The sequence below is a fragment of the Anser cygnoides genome, chromosome 35 (genome assembly GCF_040182565.1).
Source record: "Anser cygnoides isolate HZ-2024a breed goose chromosome 35, Taihu_goose_T2T_genome, whole genome shotgun sequence".
Taxonomy (NCBI): domain Eukaryota; kingdom Metazoa; phylum Chordata; class Aves; order Anseriformes; family Anatidae; genus Anser; species Anser cygnoides.
The window spans coordinates 676468-693423 of NC_089907.1; the positions used below are offsets into that span (position 1 = coordinate 676468).

Sequence of the window (16956 nt, forward strand, 5' to 3'; positions counted from 1 at the left end):
TGAGGTGAGATGGGGACACGAGACACGAGGATGGAGACGAGGTGGGTGACGGCGGGCGCCAGCGCTGGGGGGGCGGGTGGGTGCCCCCCCCCCCCCCCCCCGACCCCAAAATAACCCCGCCACCCCCAGAGGGGACATGGGGACACCGGTGGTGTCCCCTCCCCTGCCCCCAAGGGGCCCCAGGGGGGACATGAGAGGGACAGGGACAGCCCAAAGCCATGTCCCCAAGGGTCCCCAGTGTCCCTTGGGGGACATGGGGACACAGGGGGGGTGGGGACACCCCCGCACCCCCAAGGGTCCCCAGTGTCCCTTGGGGGACATGGGGACACAGGGGGGACATGGGGACACCCCCGCACCATGTCCCCAAGGGTCCCCACTGTCCCTAGGGGACATGGGGACACAGGGGGGACATGGGGACACCCCGGCTTCATGTCCCCAGTGTCCCTAGGGGACATGGGGACACCCCCGCACCATGTCCCCAAAGGTCCCCAGTGTCCCTTGGGGGACATGGGGACACAGGAGGGACATGGGGACACCCCAGTCTCATGTCCCCAGTGAGACACGGGGACATAAGAGGGACAGGGACACCCTGGATCCTTGTCCCCGGTGGGGACACAGGGACACAGGGGGACAGAGACACCCCAGCTTCATGTCCCCAAGGGTCCCTTGGGGGACATGGGGACATGCGAGGGACATGGGGACACCCCGGATCTGTGTCCTCTGGGGGACAACGGACTCCAGGAGGGGACAAGGACACCCCGGTGGCATGTCCTAGCCATGACACGGGAGGGACAGGGACACCCTGGATCAATGTCACGGAGGGGACAAGGGACATGGGGATGCGGGGACATCCCGGCTCTGCGTCCTCTGGGACGGATCGGGACGAGGGAGGCCAGGGAGGGGACACGGTCCTGCGGTGACACAGCGGGGACATGGGGACACCCCGGGTCCATGTCCCCAGGGGTTCCCAGTGTCCCTGGGGGACATGGGGACACCCCAGCAGCATGTCCCCAAGGGCTCCCCAGTGTCCCCAGGGGACATGGAGACACAAGGGGGACACGGGGACGTAAGAGGGACGTGGGGACACCTGGCTCCATGTCCCCGTGGGTTCCCAGTGTCCACAGGGAGGGACATGGGGACATGGGAAGGACATGGGGACACACCAGCCTCATGTCCCTTAGTGGCCCTTGGGGACATGGAGACGCACGAGGGACATGGGGACAGCTGGACCCATGTCCCCAAGGGTCCACCCAGTGTCCTTTGGGGGACATGGGGACACAGGAAGGACATGGGGACATCGTGGATCCATGTCTCCAGGGGTTCCCCAGTGTCCCTGGGCGACATGGGGACACAGAAGGGACATGGGGACACCCTGGATCCATGTCCCCAGGGGTTCCCCAGTGTCCCTGGGGGACATGGGGACACGAGGAGGACATGGGGACATCCTGGATCTGTGTCCCCAAGGGGTTCCCAGTGTCCCTGGGGGACATGGGGACACAAGAGGGACATGGGGACACCCCTGCATCATGTCCCCAGGGGTTCCCAATGTCCCTGGGGGACATGGGGACACCTCTGAATCATGTCCCCAAGGGTCCCCAGTGTCCCCTGGGGGACAAGGGGACACAAGAGGGACATGGGGACATGCTGGATCTGTGTCCCCAAGGGTTCCCCAGTGTCCCTGGAGGACACGAGGACACGAGGGTGACACCGGGGACACCCCAGATCCATGTCCCTACGGGTTCCCAGTGTCCAGGGGACACCAGAGGGGCGCGGGGACACCCCCAACCCCATGTCCCCAAGGGACACGGGGGACACCTCAGCTCTGTCCCTACGATTCCCCCAGCGTCCCTGGGGGACACGGGGTGGGGGGATGACAACGGGGACACCCAAGGGTCCCCTGGGGCAGCGGGGCGCTACCTATGGGTGGGGGGGGACGGGGGGGGGACGGGGATGGGGACAAGGACCCACCTGGCGTGTCACCGGAGGCCGAGGGTCCCGTGACAAAGGCAGGGCTGGCCCGCGCTACCTGACGGACAGCTAGGACGAAGAGAGACACGGGGGGGTCAGGGCCACCGGGGGTGGGGGGGGGGACGGGGACACACTCATCCCCGTGGGAATTTGGGGGCGGGGGGGGGTGGCACCGGGGGCTTGGGGACACGCCGTGTCCCGGTGGTGGCCTTGGAGGTGGCCCTATGTTGGGGGAAGGGGCCCCAACCCAAGGAGGGGGCCCGGTACCGGCTCCATCACCTGGGGGGGGGAAGGAAGGGGGGGGGGAAGGTGGCCTTGGGGACACGTTGGTGGCCTTGGGGACACGTTGGTGGCCCTGTCCCTAGGTCGGCTCGGGGGAATGGGGAGGGGACACTGTGGCTCTGTCGTCCCCCCCCCCCCCCCCCCCTGCTTCGTGTCCCTCTGGTGTCCCCCCCTGGGGTGGCCCTGTCCCCCCCCCCCGGGGTGGCTCTGTGCCCCCCAGGGATGGCTCTGTCCCCGTGTCCCCCCCCCCCCAGGGGTGACCTTGTCCCCCTGGGGGGTGGCCCTGCGCCCCCGGGGGGGTGGGGGGGTCACCTTGTCACTTTGGGGGTGACAGCGTACCCCCAGCAGTGGCTCTGTCCCCCAGAGGGGTCCCTGTGTCCCACCCTGGAGGTGGCCCTGTCCCCCCCCACCCCTCTCACCACCCCCCCCCCCAGGGGTGACAGTGTCCCCTTGGGGGTGGCCCTGTCCCCCCCAGGGGTGGCCGTGTGCCCCCCCCCCCCCGTGGTCCCTATGTCCCCCCAGGGGTGACCGTGTCCACCCCAGGGGTCCCCATGGGACGGCCCTGTCCCCCTGCAGCCCCCATGGGTGACCGTAGCCCCTCCCCATACCCCCCCCCCCCCCGGGGTGCCCATAACCCCCCCCAGAAGTACCCAGAACCCCCAAATACCCCCCCAGGGCTTCCAAACCCCCCGGGCTGCCAATACCCACCATGGGGGCTAACAACCCCCCAGGGGTGCCCACAGACCCCCCCCCAAGATGCCCCCAAATTCCCCCAGGGAGGCCCAACCCCCCCATAAATGCCCATACCCCCCCCATAGATACCCCCAGGCCCCATAAATGCCCATACATACACACAGCCCCCCACCCCAGATGCCCATACCCCCCCCATAGATGCCCCCATCCCCCCCATAACCCCATAGATCCCTCCCAGCCCCCCACAGATGCCCACAGCCCCCCAACAAACACCCCCGTATATATATACCCCCCCATAAATGCCCATAGCCCCCAATAAATCCCCCCCATATAAACACCCCCCTATAAATATCCCCAGCCCCCAAATAAACACCCTCCCCATATATATACCCCCCCATAAATGCCCCCAGCCCCCAATACCCCCCCATATATATATATATCCCCCATAAATGCCCCCAACCCCCAATAACCCCCTGATATATATATATATATATCCCCCATAAATGCCCCCAGGCCCCCATAACCCCCCCATATATATATATATATAACCCATAAATGCCCCCAGGCCCCAATAACCCCCCCATATATATATATATATAACCCATAAATGCCCCCAGGCCCCAATAACCCCCCCATATATATATATATATATCCCCCATAAATGCCCCCAGCCCCTAATAACCCCCTGGTATATATATATATATAACCCATAAATGCCCCCAGCCCCCATTACCCCCCCCATATATATATATATATATATATCCCCCATAAATGCCCCCAACCCCCAATAACCCCCCCATATATATATATATATCCCCCATAAATGCCCCCAGCCCCCAATAACCCCCCCATATATATATATATATATCCCCCATAAATGCCCCCAGCCCCCAATAACCCCCCCATATATATATATATATATCCCCCATAAATGCCCCCAGGCCCCCATAACCCCCCCATATATATATATTTATATATCCCCCATAAATACCCCCAGCCCCCAATAACCCCCCCACACCTATCCCCCCCCATAATGCCCCCAGCCCCCAATAACCCCCCCATATATATATACACCCCCACAAACGCCCCCAGCCCCCAATAACCCCCCCCCCCAAACACCCACATCCCCCCGCCAAACCCCCAACCCTCCTCCCTCTCCCCGAAGCCCCTTCCCACATGGGTGCCCCCCCCACCCCCCCCCACCCCAGGGGGCTGCCCCCCCCCCAGCGCGGCGGTGGGATGGCCGTGGGCACACGGAGCAGAGCAATGACATTGTAATTTCCACCTGAGCGTCGAGCAGCCGCCGCCGGCCCTCGGGGGGGTCGTGGGCGCCCAAGTGATCCCTGCGCAGCTCCTGCTCCACCAGCATCAGCCTGCGGGGCCAGGCTTCACCGGGGTCACGCTGCCACCCCCCCCCAAAAGCGGGGGGACGCGCGCCCCCCACCCACCCCTACCCCGCTGGCCTTTGGGTGGGGGGTGCCCTTGGGGACATTGCATGGGGCGGGGCGGGGGGGAACACGGTGCTGCCACCCCACCACCCCAAAACCCACCCGGGGATGGGGACACCACAAACAGGCACACATGGTGATACCCCAAGGGATGGGGACACCCCCCCGGGGACAAACCCTAGGGACGTGGGGACACCCCAGTGACATGCCATCCCCCTCCCCCCCCAAGGGAGGGTGACATCCCTGGGGATAGATCCTAGGGATGTGGGGACACCCCAGTGGCACGCTGCCACCCCCCGGGGACACCCCTGGGGACAAACCCTAGGGACACCCCAGTGACACGCTGCCACCCCCCAGGGACACCCCTGCGGCAGGGTCACGTTGCCACCCATCCCAGGAACATGCGGGGACATCCTAGGGACACCCTGGGGAAGCCTTGAAGCCTTGGGGATATGGTGGGGGGGACAAGGTGGGGACAATCCCAGGACACAGAGGGACGCCCTGGGGCTATGCTGCCACCCCACCCTGGGGACACCCTGGGGACACCCTGGGGACACGGGGACAGGGACAGTGGGGTGGACCCTGGGAGGGGACAGGGGTGGTGGGGACAGGGACCCAGCCCATGGGGAGGGGACACCAGGGGACCACAAGCCACCAAGCACTGGGACCTCCTCATGTCCCCCCCCTTCTGTCCCCACGCACGGCCCATGTCCCCCCCAACCCTGTCCCCGTCCTGTCACCCCTTGTCTTGGTGGCCCTCCATACCTCATGTCCCCAGCCCCCTCCTTGTCCTGTTGTGTCCCCACAGAGGTTCCTGTTCCTCCATGTACCCCCATGTCCCCTGTGTCCCCATGTCCCTCTGTGTCACCCATATCCTGCTGTCCCCGTGTCCCCCTATGTCCCCATACGCTCCATGTCCCTCTGTGTCCCCCTGTGTCCCCATGTCTGTGTCCCTCTTTGTCCCTTGTGTTGTTCTTTGTCCCCACATCCATCTACGTTCCCCATCTACGTTCCCCGTGTCCCTCTATGTCCCCTATGTCCCTCCGTGTCCTTCATGTCCTTCCCTATTCCCAGTGTCCCTCTATGTCCCCACAGCCTCCACGTCCCCCTATGCTCCACGTCCCTCTGTGCTTGCCATGTCCCTCATGTCCCCGTATGTTCTGTGTTCCTCTGTCCCCCATGTCCCTCTGTGCTCCCAGTGTTCCTCCATGTCCCCATTGCCTCCATGTCCCTCATGTCCCTCGATGTCCACATATGTTCCATGTCCCTCTACATCCCCCATGTCCCACTACGTCCCCATATGTTCCACGTCCCTCTGTGTCCCCTAGGTCCCCCTATGTCCTCATATGTTCCATGTCCCTCTACGTCCCCAGTGTCCCTCTATGTCCCCATATGCTCCATGTCCATCTATGCTTCCCACGTCCCTCTATGTTCCCCATGTCCCCCTGTGTCCTCATATGTTCCATGTCCCTCTGTGCCCCCATGTCCCTCTGTGCCCCCATGTCCCTCTGTGTCCCCCGTGGCCCACTACATCCCCATATGCTCCATGTCCATCTATGCTTCCCACGTCCCTCTATGATCCCCATGTCCCCCTGTGTCCTCATATGTTCCATGTCCCTCTGTGCCCCCATGTCCCTCTGTGTCCCCCGTGTCCCACTACATCCCCATATGCTCCATGTCCATCCATGCTCCTCATGTCCCCACGTTCCATGTCCCTCTGTGCCCCCCTGTGTCCCCATGTGTTCCATGTTCCTCTGCATCCCCCATGTCCCCCTATGTCCCCATATGTTCTATGTCCCTCTGTGCTCCCATGTTCCTCTATGTCCCCATGTCCCTCTATGCCACCCTATGTCCCCATATGTTCTATGTCCCTCTGTGCTCCCATGTTCCTCTATGTCCCCATGTCCCTCTATGCCACCCTGTGTCCCCATATGTTCCACGTCCATCTATGTCCCCCATGTCCCACTACGTCCCCATATGTTCCATGTCCATCTGTGCTCCTTATGTCCCCATACGTTCCATGTCCCTCTACTTCCCCCGTGTCCCCCTATGTTCTATGTCCCTCTAACCCTCCCATGTCCCCCTGTGTCCCCATATGTTCCATGTCCTTCTACACCTCCCATATCCCCCTATACCCCCAACGTCCCCCTATACCCATCTATCCCCCATACCACCTATGTCCCCCCTCCCATATCCTCAAGCCCTCCTATCCCTCTCCATCCCCACACCCCAACACCCCCCCGAAATCCCCCCGCCCCCCCCCCGGCCGGGTCCCTCCCTCACCTGCCGATGATGCTCTTGATCTGCGAGTCCTTCTCGGCCTGCTGCTGCCGCAGGCGCTTCTCACTCTGCTCCAGGCGGTGCTGGTACTGCAGCAGGATGCGGCTCGTCTGCTCCTCCTGCGACACCAGGCGCCGCTCGTACTCCTCCAGCTTGCGGTTGGACATGTGCAGCCGCTCCTTCAGCGAGTGGATCTCCTCCTCGTACTCCTTCACCTGCCACAGCACACACTGCAGGGCGCCTGGGTCCACCCCCCCACCGCCGCCACCACACCCAGGACCCCCCCAGAAGCAATACCCGGGCGCCTGGGTCAAACCCGTGGAAATGGTTGGGTCAACTCCGTGGGGACATCTGGGTCAACCCAGTGGGGACACCTGGGTCAACCCCATGGAGACTCTTGGGTCAACACCCTGAGGATTCTTAGGTCACCCCATGGGGACACTTGGGTGAACCCCATGGGGACACCTCGGTCGACCTCATGGGGACACTTGGGTCAACCGCATGGAGATGCTTGGGTCAACCCCATGGTGATGCTTTGGTCAACCCAATGGGGACATATTGACACCTGGGTCAACCCCATGGGGCTATATGGACACCTTGGGTCAACCCCATGGTGATGCATGGATGCCTGGTCAACCCCATGGGTACATGGGTACACAGGGTCAACCTCACTGTGACACATGGATGCCTGGTCAACCCCATGGGGACACCTGGGTCAACCTCATGGGGACACCTTGGGTCCTCAGGACCCCTGCCACCCTAAATGCTCAACCTCTATGTCCCCATGTCACCCTAAAAACCCAGACAGCCGCACGCCCAGAACCTGGCTCCATCACGGTCACCTCCTACAACCTGGGTCACCCTAAACCCCAAACTCTTGGATCCCTGGGACCCGCCTCACCCTAAAACCCGCCCCCCCAGGGTCCTCGCCCCCTTGTCACCCCCCAGGACCTGGTGCTGGGTCCCGCGGGTGGCCCTACCCGGTCCAGCCGGCTCTCGTCCATGGACTTGGAGTACTCCTTGAGCTTGTACTCCTCACGCTCGATGTGGGAGCTCTCGATGTCGGCCGAGAGGTGCGGCATGTTGGACACCCAGGCCACCGTGCGCTCGGCCGCCGGCATCACTGGGTTCAGCGTCGACGGCGTCTGTGAGGCCTGGGGGGAACACAAACGGGATGGGACCCCCCCACCCTGTGTCCCCATCCCCACCATGTCCCCATGTCCACCCCATGTCTCTCATCCCCACTGTGTCCCCCACCACCCCCGTATCTCCATGCCCCTATCCTATGTCCCCCATGTCCCCGTATCCCCATGTTCCCACCAGACCCCATGTCCCCATGTCCCAGTAGTCCCATGTCTCTCATCGCATGTCCCCATCGTGCCCCCCACGTCCCAGTATCCCTCCATGTCCCTATATCACCCCCCCATCCCAGTTGTATCCCATGTCCCCATTATGTCCTCCATGTCCCCACCTCCCCATGCCCCCCATGTCCCCACTGTGTCCTGTCTCCCCCCATGTCTCTGTCTGCCACATCCCAGCTGTCCCCCATGTCCTCATGCCCCCAATGTCCCTATGCCCCCACCATGTCCTCCATGTTCCTATGCCCTCCATGTCCCGGCTGTCCCCATGTCCCCCACGTCCCCATCATTTCCTCTATGCCTCTATGTCCCCCATAACCCCATGTCCTAGCTGTTCCCAATGTTCCCACACCCCCTATATCCCCCATGTCCCCATGCCTCCCATGTCTCCATCATGTCCCCATGCCCCTACGTCCCCCATAGCCCATGTCCCAGCTATCCCCCATGTCCCAGCTGTCCCCCATGTCCCAGCTATCCCCCATGTCCCCACACCCCCTAAGCACCCCATGTCCCCACACCCCCCATGTGTTCCCCCCCATCCCCACCTGCTTGGTGACCGGTGGCTTCATCCCAGCCACCGATGCCTCCTTGGCCAGGGAGGGCTGCCGGGACCGGGGGGGCCCATAGGTGGGCTCAGGGGATGCCAGCAGGTTCCCGCTGGCCGGCCGTGGTTTGGAGGGCACCCCCAGGGCCGCCGGCCCCTGCCCCCCACCCTTCCCTGCCCGGGCTCCCCGGGGGGTGGGTGGCGGGGGGGCCCCGATGGTGATCTGGGGGGGGGCCAGGCTGTCCTGCAGGGAGAGCTGCCGCCGGCTGAAGTCCCCCCCTGGCCGGGCGAACTCGTCGCTATAGCTGTGGCTGTGGGTGATGTGCTTGGGGGGAGGCGCCGCCAGCTCCTCGCTCTTGCTGTACCCGTGCAAGGGGGGGGCGAAGGGCCCCTCACTCCCCCCGCCTGCCTCGGGACGCAGGGGGCCATCGGCCGCCAGGTGAAAGAGGGGGTTCTGGAAAGAGAGGGGCACCCGCAGCTGCGGCCCCCCCGGTTCCGGCACCCCTAAACGGGGGGGAGCCAAGCTGGAGGCACTGCCCTGGGACAGGCGACCGGGACGAAGCCCCCCGCCGCCCCCTGGGGCTGGACCACCGGCAGCGGCCAGCAGCTCGGCGGGCAGGCTGGGGACGCTGTCCACGCGGCCGTCCTGGAGGTCCAGCATGGAGACGCTCTTGCCCACCCCCAGAGCTCGCCCCCCCTCCGGCTCCGTCAGGTCCGAGCTGCTGGTGCAGTAAGCGGGCGAGGAGCGGGCGAGGGGGGGGCGGCTCAGCACCAACACCTCCGGCGGCCCCTTCTCTTGCGGCGGGGAGGGCAGGCGCGGCACCTCCATGGAGCTGGGGAGGGGGGCAGACGGAAGGGTTGCGGGGAAGGGGGGGGAAAACCACCGGGGGGGTCCCCAGGGGGGGTGGGAGGGAGAGGAGGGATGGAGCTGGGTCCTCTTGGGGTGGGGACACACCCCAGGGATGGCCCAGATGGAGGTCTTCAGGCGGTACCCATCCACGTCCCATCCTCACCCCATCTCCATCCTCGTCCCAGTCCCATCTCCATCCTCGTCCCAGTCCCATCTCCATCCTATCCACATTTCTACTTCATCCCTGTCTCCAGCCCCATCTCCAGCCCCATTCTCATCCCCATCCCATCCTATTCCATCCCCATCCCATCCCCATTTCTACCTCATCCCTATGTCCATCTCCATCCCCGTTCTCATCCCCAACCCTTTCTATCCCATCCCCCTCTCCAGCTCCATCTCATCCTATTCCATCCCCAGCCCCATCCCATCCCCATTCCCACCCCCAATCCCATCTCCATCACCATCTCCAGCTCCATCCATTTCTAGCCCATCTCCAATCCCATTTCCGTCCCCATTCTCATCCCATCTCCATCCCCAACCTCAACTCCATCTCTATCCCCAACCTCAACTCCATCTCTATCCCATCCCATCCCATCCCATCCCATCCCATCCCTATCCCCATCCCATCCCATCCCCATCCCTATCCCTATCCCATCCCATCCCATCCCATCCCATCCCATCCCATCCCATCCCATCCCATCCCATCCCATCCCATCCCATCCCATCTCCATCCCCATTTCCGTCCCATCCCACCCCATCACCCACCTGTTAAGGCCCCGCACCATGTAGGACTGGAGGTCAACAGAGCTGTGGGGACAGACAACGGGTGACGACAGGGACCCCCACGGGGAGCAGGGGACACGCCGGGTGACACAGGGGGTAACCGGTGGGGACACCACAGCACCGTGCTGGGATACCGTGGCTGGGGGGGGAACGTGGGGCAGGATGTGGTGGCACCCATGGGGAAGTGGGGGGACACGGAGGGACCTCTCGGGGGTCCCCACCTGTTGAGGTCACGGACGAGGTAGGGCTGGAGGTCGGCCGAGGGTCCCCGCAGCACCAGCCCCTTGGGGGGCAGCCGCTCCCCCTGGCTCGGCTGCCGCTGCAGGTGGGGGTTGCGCAGGGCCACGCTGATGTCCGTCAGCAGCCGGGGCAGCGGGCCCAGCTTCAGCAGGGCCTCCTGGGAAGGAAGTCATCCATGACTCCCCCTTTCCCCCACAAATCCCACCCCCCCAGAACCCCAACGACCTCCTCCCTGGGAGGGCATGGGTTGATGGGACCCCCAGTGACCTCCCCTTGGGGGACACACAAGTGGATGAGACCCCAAAAGAGCTCCCTGGGGAATGTGGGCTGGTAGGACCCCAAAACGACTTCCTAGAGGGGGGCACGGGATTCCAGCATGGCCCCTGAGGGTTGCACGGGTGGTTGGGACCCCAAAATGTCCTCCCAGTGGTAGCCAGATGTCCCAGACCCCAGAACATCCCACAGGGTGGACCAAGACACCCAGGTCACCGATGGCCACCCAGGAGAGGACCAAGGCACCCAGGTCCCTGATGACCACCCAGGAGAGGACCAAGGCACCCAGGTCCCTGGTGACCACCCAGGAGAAGACCAAGGCACCCAGGTCCCCGATGACCACCCAGGAGAGCACCCAGATGTCCCGGGTACCTTGCTGAGCTGGGACATGACCTCCCAAAGGAGGGCGTGCAGGGTGGAGAGCTCACGGCCCAAGTCGATGTAGCCCTCGAAGCTGGTGCTGTTGGTGAGGGTGTCCAGGTTGGAGATCTCGTAGAGGAACTGCTGCATGCTGGTCCATTCCAGCTCCAGGAATTCATTCATGAAGGCCATGTACTCCTCCTTGCTGCCAAACCTGCAGGCGGGCGCTCAGAGGGGTCCCCACTCTCCCCACTACCAGCTGGCCCCACCGCTGGCCCTGTGTGCCGCTCTCTGTCCCTTCTGTCCCTCCGGCTTCCAGTCGTCTGGTCATAAAGCCATGTCTGACCTTCATCCAGCTCCTCTTCCATTTGTTCTCCATCCATCTGCAAACTCTTCCCTCTGTCTTCCATCCATCTTTCTTTCATCCAACCCATCCATAAGTCTTTTCATCCATACCTAAGTCCATCCATCCATCCATCCATCCGTCCGTCCATCCGTATCATACCCATCTGTCCATCTCCCCTCCATCCACCACCTCACTCTTCTTCCACGCATCATCCATCAACTCATCCATCTTCTCATCCATTCATCCATAACTCGTCCATCTTCATTCTGTCTATTCATCTTCTCCATCAACTCATCCATCTTCTGCCTGTTCATCTTCTATACTCATCCATCTTCTGCCTGTTCATCTTCTATACTCATCCATCTTCTCATCCGTTCACCCAATAACTCGTCCATCTGCATTCTATTTGTCCATTTTCTGTCCACCAACCCATCCATCTTCTGTCCATCATCCATCTACTCACCCATCTATCTTATCTCCATCTGTCTGGCTTCCCTCCATCCAGCTCACCCATCTTCTCTCTATTTGTCTTCCCTCCATCCAACTCATCCATCCATCTGCCAAATCTCTCATCTACCTTCCACTCATTATCCATCAACTGGTCCATCCATATTCCATCCATTTACCCATCTTCTGTGCATCCAGCTCATCCTTCCATCCACCCACCCACCCACCCATCCATCCATCCATCCATCCATCCATCCATCCATCCATCCATCCATCCATCATCCTTCCATCCATCCATCATCCTTCCACCCACCCACCAACTCACCCATCCATCTTCCCTTCGTCTACCTACCAATCCATCCAAGCACCATCTACCCGCAGACCTTCAGATCCACCTTCCCTCCATTCTCCACCCATCCGTCCACTGTTGCCCACCACCACGCCTCCCCGCTCCCCTCTGGGTTCTCACTTGGTGAAGTTGGCCAGGTTCTGGATGACCTTGGCGATGAGGGTGAGGGTACGGGCAGTCTGCTCGTCAGGGTACTCCTGCATGAGGCCGAAGAGGCTGGGGGACATCACGGCGGGGCAAAGGAACCGCAGGAAGAGCGAGGCACTGATCAGCCGGTCGGCGATGTCCTCGCGGCCCCGCTCGGCGCACCGCAGCCGCCATGAGGCGAAGACCTCCTTCAGCTCCCGTGGGAACACGCTGCGCCAGGGAGGGACATGGTCAGGATCCCGCGGTGGGGACACCGGGGGATGTCCCCAGCCCCGAGCAGCCCCGGGGACTCACCAGTGCGAGTTGACCACCTTGCAGAGGGCGAGCTCGCAGCACATGCGGAGGTTGGCCTGGTGGTCGGCCAAGGTGGAGGCCGAGCACTTCATGGGGTCAACCTCGCAGTTCTCCTCTGATTCGTACAATGCCCGGATGAACTCGCCTGCGGGGGGACGGGGACAACAGCAGGGATCACCTCGCTGTCCCGCAGCCAGGCCACCCCGCTGGGGACATGGCCCCAAGAAGGGACAACTTGGTTGTCCCACAGCCAGACCACCCCACTGGGGATATGGCCATGAGAAAGGACCACCATGCCCATGGGGACGTGATCTAAAGAAGGGACCACCCAACCTTTCCATGACCACGACAGTGGGGGGACAGCCGTGAGAAGGAACCACCAAACCATCCCATGGCCATGCCAGTGAGGACACTTCTATGAGCAGGGACCAGGGACCTCCCAACCATCCCATGGCCAGGCCACTCTAGTGGGGACACGGGTACGACACAGGACCATCCAACCATCCCCTGGTCATGCCAGTAGTGTCATGGCCATGTATGGGGACAACTCACCGTCCCACCGCCATGCCAACGGGGCCCTGCCTGCAACAAGGACCCCAAGCACTGGTGGGGCTCACCAATGGCATCCTTGAGGTATTTCTGGCCGATGAGTTTCAGGTACTCCTCTATGGCTTTCGTGGCGAGGGTGTTTTCCCGGAAGATCAGATGCTCCCGGTCCATGAAGCGATCCACCTCCGTCATGGCCATGTCCGACAGGAAGTCCTGCCCATGGCCGTCAGGGCAGCCCAGCGCCCGCCCGCACCCAGCCCACCCTCCCTGCATGTTTGTGTCCCACCTCCATCTTCTGCCCAGCCAGCCAGCCCTCCGTTCTCCATCTCTCTGTCCTTTGTCCCCATCCTTCTGTCCTCTATTCAGCTGCCATCCACCCATCCATCCATCCATCCATCCATCCGCTGCCCATCCATCTGTCCTGTCCTCCATCTCTCATCCATCTGTACTCCACCTGTGCTCCATCCATCATCCATAAGCCCATCCATCCTTGCTTCATCTGACCTGTATTCATCCCTCTATCCATCTTTCTTCTACCCATCCATCCTCCATCCACTCATCCATCCTTCACGTGCCTGTCCTCCATTCATCCTCCAGCTGTTCTCCATCCAACCTCCATCCATAATCATTTTTCCCTCATCTGTCCGTCCTTTGCCATCCCTCCTCCCTCCATCTTCCATGTGTATGCTCCATCCATCCTCCATCTGCCATCGTCCTCCATCACTCCTTTGCCATTTATTTTCCATGACTCTGTCCTCCATCCATCCTCCATCCCTTCTCTATCCATCCATCCTCCAACCCTCCTGTCTGTCCAGCCATCTTTCCATCCATCCTTCATCCATCCCCCATCATCTAACCATTCTCTTCTATCCATCCTCCACCCAGCCAGCCAGCCTCCATCCCATCATCCATCCATCCTCAATCCATCCATTAGTCCTCCACACATCTGTCCTCTATCCATCATCCATCCATCTCCCTATGCCTCCCCTCCATCCCTCCTCCATCTTTCCATCCATTCTTCCATCCCTCCATCCCTCTTCCATCCATCCATCCATCCTCCATCCATCCATCCATCCATCCCTCCCTCCCTCCCTCCCCCCCTCCTCCATCCATCCATCCATCCATCCATCCATCCATCCATCCATCCATCATCACTCCTCCATCCCTCCGCCATCCGTTCTCCACCCCTCCCTCCGTCCTCCACCCCACCTTAGCCTTGCCGGTGCTCTGCAGGATGTGCACCAGTGCACAGGCCACCTCCTCCTTGCTCTTGACGCTGAGCACCGGCTCAAGGACGGCACAGAGCATCCGGTAGTTGTTGGTGACGTACTCGGCGAACTCCTTGTAGAGTTCCATCGGGAGGATGCTCATGGTCTGGAAGCGGCTCTTGACGCGCAGGGCCGGGCAGCCGGCCTTGCTCTTGCTGCCGCTGGGCTGGCTGAGCGGGTACCACTGCTCGGCGAAGTGCCGCCCGGTGACGCTGGCGATGGGGATGCTCACCATCCCCACGTAGTTGCTCTTGTCCTTCTTGCGCTTCTTGTCGGTGTCCTTGTAGAGGTGCAGGCGGATGGTGCGGACGGCCGGCAGGTTGTTGAACTCGAAGTGCTCGCCCCAGAAGACGTTGTCGGTGCGCGCCTTGCTGGTGGTGCGGGCGTAGAGCATGTCGTCCAGGCACAGCTCGCAGTAGTAGCGCTTCTTGGGGGGCAGGTCCCGCGCCTCGATCACCCATAGCTTCAGCACGTTGTCCACCCGCCGGCTGTTGTCCTGGGGAGGGAAGGGGGAGGGACAGCTGGGGATGAGCACGGCTGGGTGTGGGGCATGGGGTCACCAGGTGACCATCCTCATCTTTACCTGATGGCCAGCTCCACCGGTGACCGTCTGCACCCCCACTAGGTGACCATATCCATCCAGGCCACGTGACCATCCCCACCAGCTGACCAGCTCCATTCCCACCAGTTGGCCATCCCCACCAGGTGACCATCTCCAGCCCCACTTGTTGACCACGTCCACCACTTGACTATCTCCATTCCCACCAGGTGACCATCTCCATCCTCAACAGTTGATCATCCCCATCCCCACCAGCTAACCATCCCCACCAGGTGACCAGCCCCAGCCCCCCTTATTGACCATCCCCAGCCCCAGTTGTAGACTATCCCCACCAGTTGACCATCTCCATCCCCACCAGCTGACTATCTGCAGCCCCCCTTGTCGACCATCCCAACCAGTTGACCATCCCCTTCCCCACCAGGTCACCATTTCCACCAGTTGACCATCTCCATCCCCACCAGTTGACCATCTGCAACCCCCCTTGTCGACCATCCCCACCAGTTGACCACCCCCATCCCTACCAGTTGACGATCTCCAGCCCCCGCCGTCAACCAGCCCCACCAGTTGACCATCTCCATCCCCACCAATTGACCGCCCCCATCCCCACCAGGTGACCATCCCTGCCAGTTGACCACCCCCATCCCCACCAGTTGACCACCCCCACAGAGGAGGTCGACCACCCCACCTTGTTGGGCTTCACGGCCCTCTGCAGGTTCTCGATCCACTTATCCCGCTCAGCAGCCGAGCGGCACGCGAAGCACTTGGTCCCCGAGGCCGTGGTGACCTGCGGGAAGGGGAAGGGACGGTGACAACGACGTGGGGGCCACCACCGCGGGGACACCGGGGGGGGGCCGGCCTTACCTCGAAGCAGAACTCCTGCCCCAGGATGCTGCTGTGGACCGCCTTGATGATGGAGTCCTCGTCCAGGTTGAGCTCCAGCGCCTCGGCTGCGCTGCTGGGGCTCAGCAGCGACTCGTGCGAGTGCGACTCCTTGAAGCTCTGCATCAACCGGGCCCTGCGGGGACGCGGGGGGGACGCTCGGGGGGACGTGGTTTGGGGTTGGGGAGGGGGGACGGCGGATTTTGGGGTAAGGGAAGGTGGTGGCGGTGGTGGTGGGGGGAGGGAGATTTTGGGGGGGGGGTTGGGGGGGGTGCCCGGGGTTGGTGGTGGCAGTGTGTATGGGGGGGGAGGGGGGTGGCATGCGAGTGGGGGGGTGGGGGGGGTGGCGGTGGCAGCGGTGGCGGCGGCGGGGGGGGGGTACCTGGGGCATCCGCGCGGGACCTGGGGGCGCGTCCGCGGCGTCGGGACGGACAGAGAGAGACAGAGTCAGGGCTTGGGGAGGGGGGGGGACATGGGGGGGGGGAGGATATGGGGAGAGGGGGGGGAACATGACGGTGGGCGCCCCCCCCCCCCCCCTCCATGGGCATCCGGAGAGCCCCCCACCCCCCTCCCGAAGCAGACGAGGGATTCCCCGAGTGGATGCGGGACTCCCCAAAAAGGGGGGGGGGGGAGGGAAACCCAGGCACGTATCACCCCAAAACGGCCCTGTGTGTGTCCCCCCCCCCCCCCCCCCCGGCACGGTGCAGCTGGCGCAGGTGAGCCGCCCCCGGGCGCTAAATTTATCCCCGGGGCTGCGTAAGCAGCGGCCCCGCCACGTCCCCACGTCCCCGCGGCCGCCGTCACCGTCACCGTCACCGTGTCACCGGCACCGAGCGCAACGCGGGGGCGGCGCGGATAAAAATACCCCGGCGAGAGGCGGCCCCCACCACCGGCACCGACACCACCGCAAAAAAAAAAAAAAAAAAAAAAACACCCGGATCGCCTGGTGCAGGGGACAGGGGAGCCCCCAGGGCGTCCCCACGGGGACGAGGACAAGGGGCATCCTCCATGGGGTGAGGGGAAGGGGGACATCCCTTAT

General features: G+C 62.7%; 1 protein-coding gene across 1 annotated transcript in view; it reads right to left on the reverse strand.

The window, feature by feature from the left end:
- Positions 1 to 16956, reverse strand: part of SYNGAP1 (synaptic Ras GTPase activating protein 1) — a 30796-nt gene that overhangs the window by 2528 nt on the left and 11312 nt on the right. The window contains 13 exon segments of the mRNA XM_066986898.1: positions 4229 to 4316; positions 6675 to 6886; positions 7652 to 7825; positions 8575 to 9406; positions 10189 to 10230; positions 10428 to 10603; positions 11092 to 11293; positions 12342 to 12578; positions 12663 to 12807; positions 13280 to 13424; positions 14421 to 14975; positions 15724 to 15822; positions 15900 to 16053. Coding sequence (XP_066842999.1) covers positions 4229 to 4316; positions 6675 to 6886; positions 7652 to 7825; positions 8575 to 9406; positions 10189 to 10230; positions 10428 to 10603; positions 11092 to 11293; positions 12342 to 12578; positions 12663 to 12807; positions 13280 to 13424; positions 14421 to 14975; positions 15724 to 15822; positions 15900 to 16053 — 3061 coding nt within the window.